The following is a 7,626-nucleotide window of genomic DNA, read 5'->3' on the forward strand; positions in this document are numbered from 1 at the left end:
AACGGGAGGCCCCTGATACGATCCCAACTGAACCACAAGCACGGCAGGAACCGGTAGTGGAACAGAGGAGAAAGAGTGACGAGGATAGGCGGACAAAGGGAGTTCGAGAGGAAGCTTCCATCGCGAAGTCGAAGCCGACGAGGAACGCGAAGCCTCCGAGCAGATTCGGCAACTTCGTTGCCAAGTAGTTACTTCCATAATTATCTTTATTTTATTTTAAGTAGGAGTCGAACATTAGTCTTTTATTTTGGAATATTTTATTAATTATTTTTGCAATTGAGTCGAGCGTAATTATAAGCTCCGTCGGGTTTTCTTGTTGGTTCTTTCCCGATGCTTAGGATTAGGTCAAACCAAACCTAGGGTCCTTAGAATATAAATAAGGCTATTTTATTCATAACCTATGAGGAATGAAAATATTGGTTGCCCAACATCTCGTTGATAACTTGTGAAATAACCTACGAATCTGATTGCCTGACGGGAAAGCCTCCCGCACACAGTCAGTTCATGCCGCCGCCGACCCTGAAACAAGGCGCCGGAAAGTTTGTTTGCCGCCGGGAGAGAGATCGGGGGCTGTTGAGGGAGGAAGCCCTTAACATCTGGTGCTTTCAGTTGAACTCATGAGACGCTACAAGAACTACGGTAGGACGGGTTGGGGTCCATCCCGACTTGGCCAGCCTACGAATCGCCGTGATGCGGGCGGGTTTAATCATCCCCCGTTTGAAGATTTGGAGATGGAGACCAGACTAGGGGACATGTGCAGCACGACGACCCTGTTAACACTAAACTGGACCGGTTGTTGGATCGTTTCGATAAACTGGACGTGTGGAGGGACGAGACAGATCGGAGGTTTGAGAATCTGGAACCGGTTCTTTCACGCGAGGCAAAACCCCCATCGCGGCATGACGATTGGGAGGAGTATGAGGATATGGATGTTCGGGGAAAGAGATCGTGGGACAGAGGGAATAAGGCTCGCCACCAGAACGAGGGTAGCCAGGAGGGATACGACCGTGTGACCGATACCTGGGACCAATGGGGTTCGGGTTTTCCCGTGACAAGTTTAACGGGTACAATCAGGCTTTTAACCGCCCAGCATCATGTTGGGATCCTCCCCAGTGCTTTAACTCGCGGGAATCGTCTTTTGATAAAGCCGAAAGGGTGAAGATGGCTGCACCGCGATTTGATGGCTCTGACGCGACAAATTGGGTGTCGAGAGTCCAATATTATTTTAATCACCTGATGATGTCAGACGCACAACGCTTACACTATGCGGTGATGTTGTTTGACCCTCCGGCATCGGAGTGGATCTTTAACTATTGCGCGAACAATGAATTTGTCACGTGGCAGGAGTTCTTGGAGGACGTACGACATCGTTTTGACAAACATAGTTTTCAGGACTGTTTTGGCTTACTTGCAAAATTGACACAAACGGGGTCAGTGCTCGAGTATCATGATACGTTTGAAAAGTATCTCAACCGGGTTCAGGGCATTCCGGAAAGAAAGTTGTTCACTCAGTTCGTGGCAGGTTTAAAGTCGGATATGCAAGAACGGTTGCGCCTACATCGCCCACCATCTCTAGCCGCGGCGATGGCTTTGACCTTGGAACTGGCTGACTCTCTGGGCGATCGACAACCACCACAACAGACCTCTCGTCGTCCTTGGCAGAACCGGGATAGCCAAAATCAAGCAGGTCTGATTTCCAGCCAACCGACAACCCACAATACCGTCGGCCAGACTCCGCAGCCTGCCCAGGGGCGTGTTCCCAACCCCTCTCACCAACCTCTGATCCGCGTGTCTCAAGCTGAGAAGGCAGAGCGTGCGAGGCTGGGTCTCTGCTACTTTTTTCCGGAGAAGTGGGTCATTGGCCACGTATGCAAACAATGACTCCTCTGCTATGCCGATGATTCGGACGAGGGGGAAGACGGCGAATTAGAAAAACTTACAACAGAGGAATGCGTAGACACGGAGGTAGCACACGTCCATACAATGTATGGGGGTCGACGATCATGACCTCTGAAGGTGATAGGGACAATACAAGATCGGGAAGTGTGCATTTTGATTGATACAGGGAGCGATCGGGATTTCCTACATCCGCGGATTGCGGAGAGCTTGCACCTATCGCTTTCGCCTATACGCCCGTTTAGAGTTATTGTGGGGAATGGCGAAGCTCTGCTTTGCTCGCACATTTCAAAGCAAACGAAATTGGTGATACAAGGGACGATATTTTTGGTAGATCTGCATATTCTGCCGGTGCATGGACCGGACGTAATTCTGGGGATGGACTGGCTCGAGTCCTTAGGGCCGATTACAGCAGACTTCGCAGACAAAAAGCTGACATTCTCACAGGGGGATCGACGGGTCGTTCTGAAGGGAATTTTACCGCCACTGTGCCGCTTTAATTTACACGTGTTGTCATCGTTAGTTCCTTCGCAGGAGGTGCTCGACATTTTTGAGTTGTTGTTGCTGGACCAGGAAACCGATCAAACGGGGCAGACCACGGAGGAGGATTTTCCGGCTGGTCTACCTCCGGGGATATTGGAGGTGTTGACGCATTTCCAACTAGTTTTTAGCTTGCCGGTGGGGATGCCACCCAAAAGGCCTTTCGATCACCGTGTCCATTTGCTGCCGGGCACGAAACCCGTCAATGTCAGACCTTATCGCTATCCTTATTTTCAGAAAAATGAAATCGAACGCCAGGTCAGGGACATGCTTGAACAGGGCATTATTCAGCGAAGCAGCAGCCCTTTCTCGTCGCCCGTGCTCCTTATCAGGAAGAAGGATGGGACGTTTCGTTTTTGCATAGATTACCGCGCTTTGAATAGGGCAACAGTCCCAGATCATTTTCCAATTCCGACCGCAGATGAACTTTATGACGAGCTAGGCAAGGCTCAAATCTTCACAAAATTGGATCTACGTTCTGGGTACCATCAGATAAGAATGCATGACGAGGACGTTTTCAAAACGGCTTTCTGCACTCATGATGGCCATTTTGAGTTTTTGGTCATGCCTTTCGGTCTCACGAATGCGCCCTCGACTTTTCAGGCTGCTATGAACGCTATTTTTCAACCGATGCTCAGGAAGTTTGTCATCGTCTTCTTCGACGACATTTTGGTCTACAGTCCGTCGACGGAGGCACACGGGCAGCATCTGGCCGCTGTTCTGGACGTTTTGCAGAATAACAGTTTTTTCATGAAATTATCGAAGTGCTCTTTTTGTAGCTCCACGGTGGAATATTTGGGGCACTTAATTGGTGAGGGCCTTGTGAAGGCCGATCCTAGTAAGATTTCCGCCATGACAGCATGGCCGAAACCCAAGTCGGTTAAGCAGCTCCGGGGTTTTTGGGTCTGACGGGTTACTGCCGTCGTTTTATTGCAGGTACGCTATGATTGCGGCTCTAACCGAGTTGCTCAAGAAAGATTCCTTCAACTGGTCTACTAACGCTGAAGAGAGCTTCGGGAACTTGAAAACAGCGATGACCTCGGCACCGGTTCTTCGTTTGCCGGATTTTGAACGCCAGTTCTGTATAGAGACCGATGTGTCTGATGTGGGCATTGGGGCAGTGTTGTTGCAGGATAATCATCCCATAGCATACTTCAGCAAGAAATTGGGTCCTCGACGTCGTGTGGCTTCTACGTATCACAAGGAATTGTACGCGATTGTGGAGGCGGTACAAAAGTGGCGCCAGTACCTATTGGGGCGTGAATTCGTGATTTAGAGCGATCAAAAGACCTTGAAGGAACTACTACAACAGGTGGTACAAACCCCGGATCAGCAGCTCTATGTGAGGAAGTTAATGGGGTACAAGTTCAAGATAGAATACAAAAAAGGCACTGCTAATCGTGCGGCAGACGCACTTTCACGCCGCTCTGAGCCGACCGGCAAGGGTTCTGAGGTCAGTGGAGAGGGCGTGGAGCTCGGGAATGTGCAGGCTGACGGGGCTCTCCTGACTGCAGCCGCCTGCCCGGTCCCATAGCTGATTGATCTGCTACGCCGTGAGACTGCATCGTCTCCAGAGATGCGTGAGATGACGAAGGATATAAAGAGGGCCGCGCCCCACCTCACTTGTCGTGGGTGGATGGGTTGGTTTACTATAATAGACGGATTTTTGTGGGATCCCGATCTTCAGCGCGTACGCCGATTCTGACCGAATATCATTGCTCCCAATCAGCGGGTCATCCGGGTTTTGAGAGGACTCTCCGTCGTGTTACCGCCGAGTTCTATTGGCCAAATATGAAAAAGGAGATTCGACGATTCGTCGAGGCGTGTGTTATATGCCAAACTACAAAGTACTCTACTCAAAAGTCGGTTGGATTGCTGCAGCCATTACCGATTCCTTCGCAGGTTTGGGAGGACGTGTCGATGGACTTCATCACGGGACTGCCTCCATCGCGAGGGTACACGACCATCATGGTTGTCGTGGATCGTTCATCCAAACACTCCCACTTTGCAGCCCTACCAACACGTTTTGATGCCTTGCGGGTCGCACATCTATTTGTTAACACGGTGGTGCGTCATCATGGATTTCCCAAGACCTTGGTCTCAGATCGCGATTCCGTGTTCTTGAATAAGATTTGGGATGAAATTATGCGGCTAAGCGGTACAAAGTTGAACTTTTCGACGGCATATCATCCTCAATCGGATGGTCAAACGGAGGTGCGAAATAGGGGGCTCGAGCAATATCTGCGAGCTTTCGCCGAGGATCGCCCTTCTAAATGGGCTAATTTCCTGCCTTGGGTGGAACTTGCGCTTAATTGTTTCTATCATGCGGGTCTGGGCACGTCGCCGTTCAAAGCTCTGTACGGGAGGGATCCGCCCAGTCTGGTGTTTGCTCCTCCGTCAGCCGCAACTCCCCCTTCAGTGGCGGATCTGATCAGGCAGCGGAGTGAGCTGTTAGTTCAGCTTCGTGGGAATCTAGCCCGCGCACAGCAAAGTATGCAAGATTCGGCAAATAAGCATCGTCGACACGTGAAGTTTGTGGCGGGGGATTTGGTGTTGCTCAAACTCCAACCTTATCGTCAGCATTCGGTCGCGCGCCCGTTGTCGGCAAAATTGGCGCGTCGCTATTATGGACCATTTGAGGTGTTGAGCGGATCGGGCAAGTGGCTTATAGGTTGCGGCACCCGGAGGGGAGCAGAATTCATAACGTGTTTCACGTAAGCCTTCTTCGCCCGTTTGTAGCTGGGGATTCAGAGGAACCGCGGGGAAATTTGCAGTCGGATTTTTTAGGCGATCGCCCGGTGGTGTACCCGGTGCGTGTGCTGGAAAGGAGGTTGCTTTGGAATGGGGATCAGCCAAAGGAGCATGCTTTGGTTCGTTGGTCGGACGGTACCGAGTCGCCGACTTGGGAATCTATGGATGTGCTTCGTCAGAAGTTTCCGAATATCCTCCTTGAGGACAAGGATGTTGCTATGGAGAGGGGGGTTGATACGATCCCAACTGAACCACAAGCACGGCAGGAACCGGTAGTGGAACAGAGAAGAAAGAGTGACGAGGATAGGCGGACAAAGGGAGTTCGAGAGGAAGCTTCCATCGCGAAGTCGAAGCCGACGAGGAACGCGAAGCCTCCGAGCAGATTCGGCAACTTCGTTGCCAAGTAGTTACTTCCATAATTATCTTTATTTTATTTTAAGTAGGAGTCGAACATTAGTCTTTTATTTTGGAATATTTTATTAATTATTTTTGCAATTGAGTCGAGCGTAATTATAAGCTCCATCCGGTTTTCTTGTTGGTTCTTTCCCGATGCTTAGGATTAGGTCGAACCAAACCTAGGGTCCGTAGAATATAAATAGGGCTATTTTGTTCATAACCTATGAGGAATGAAAATATTGGTTGCCCAGCATCTCGTTGATAACTTGTGAAATAACATACGAATTTGATTGCCTGACGGGAAAGCCTCCCACACACAGTCAGTTCGTGCCGCCGCCGACCCTGAAACAGGGTGCTGGAAAGTTTGTTTGCCGCCGGGAGAGAGATCGTGGGCTGTTGAGGGAGGAAACCCTTAACAGCCCCCTACATTTTGGGAACTCTTTAACAAGAGTCATAGGCTAACCAGAAAAGACTCACATTAGATGTGTTCACAGCGTGCTGCGGAAATTGAAGTAATTTCGTTTTAAATTGCTTACTAATATGTTTCTTACACTGAGCATGGTAATTTAGAACAATTTATTACTTTATATGTGTTTGTTTGTTGAAGGAGCAAGTTTTGGTGATGTGATTTAGAACAGTTAATTTAGTTCTGGTGTGCTGCTAGTAAACTTGAAGAAAAGTAGCATGAATGAATTAATTTGATGATCAGTGATTCAGTGATTGATGAAAACCAGCATGAATTACTTTGAAGATCAGTGATTATGTGATGAAAAGTAGCATGCATGAATGAATTATTTGATGGATCATTGGTTAATTGATGAAGTGTGAAAGGAGAAACCTGATCTTATTTCATTTAATTTCTGGTGTGCTGCACATAAACTTAAAATTTGGCTGTTTATTGAAACCAGACGTATTCTAAATTACTATATATGTGTTTGTTTGTTGAAGGAGCAAGTTTATGCAAAGGCTGATGCATTACGGGCACAAGGGGTTGAAAATATTGATTACGATGCAATCTTTGCTGATTATTTTGGGAAGGTGAAGAAGAGGAAGCAGATCGCTGGTACTGGACCAGCAACAAGCATATATTTCCTGTTTGCTACCGGCTCATCCACCTTTGCAGCTATTGGCTCAGCTTGTATTAGCGCCGACGAGGTCGAGTGACGAGTCCAGGAGATACGTGAACAAGTTAGAGGTGACGTTACAAATGAGGTGCAAGAGAGAATGGAGCTTGTGATGCAGGACGAACTTGCAAAAGTGTGTGAGGAGTTGAACAGAAAACAGTGTCGTTGCTGTTAGGTTTGGTATACTGAAAAGCATGTTTCGAGCAAGTTCGCGCGAATAGAATCTTGCTTGTATACGAAAAACTCTACAATCCACTTTTAACCCGATTCAGTATTATTCGAGCAATTTGCACGAATAAAATCAATATATCATTATATTGTGTTTGCTGGTGCATTTATAAGATTGTTTTATAAACATTTAAATGCATAAGAAGCAATGTTTTGCAAAAGAAAATGAAGAATTTCACAACCTAGATAGGCTTTGGCTACCTATCGCGAAAGGTTGCAATGTCAGTCCAATTATTTCTAAGCCTTATTGAAATAAGATGACGTTGGTGTGGTATAACACTGAATAGATCTAACAGCAAAGATGTGTCTTTATGCTATCTACTGAAAGACTAGGTCTTGATAAATAACTATTTCTTAATCAACATACGTTAGCATTGAGCAATGATGATTATGCACTACTTTGACTTATCAAACGGTGCGGGTTTTTCGCAACCCAATAATCCTGATATATTGGGCAGTGATGATTAATATATAGCGATGCTAGGATTGCTATTATGTTGAATCGTACGTGAGGTGAGACTCGTTTGGTAATGTCTTCAAGAGGAGTTTGAACAAAGTTTTTATTATTCGGAAACTGGCCAGTTGGAATTTAATTATTCCATGAATAATAAATAAGTGTTTCTTGCTAAATCCACTCTTGAAATTCATAAGATATTGATTAACTACATCCATAGCAGACTTTAATTAATTA

General features: G+C 47.2%; 1 protein-coding gene across 1 annotated transcript; it reads left to right on the forward strand.

Moving 5' to 3' along the window:
- Positions 1 to 1,029: 1,029 nt before the first annotated feature.
- Positions 1,030 to 3,970, forward strand: LOC121764193. Its single transcript, XM_042160251.1, has 4 exons — positions 1,030 to 1,866; positions 2,017 to 3,311; positions 3,373 to 3,664; positions 3,749 to 3,970. The coding sequence occupies exons 1-4, from the start codon at positions 1,030 to 1,032 to the stop codon at positions 3,968 to 3,970; spliced, it is 2,646 nt and encodes an 881-aa protein (XP_042016185.1).
- Positions 3,971 to 7,626: the final 3,656 nt, after the last annotated feature.

The sequence above is a fragment of the Salvia splendens genome, chromosome 14, assembly GCF_004379255.2.
Source record: "Salvia splendens isolate huo1 chromosome 14, SspV2, whole genome shotgun sequence".
In the NCBI taxonomy this organism is placed as follows: Eukaryota; Viridiplantae; Streptophyta; class Magnoliopsida; order Lamiales; family Lamiaceae; genus Salvia; species Salvia splendens.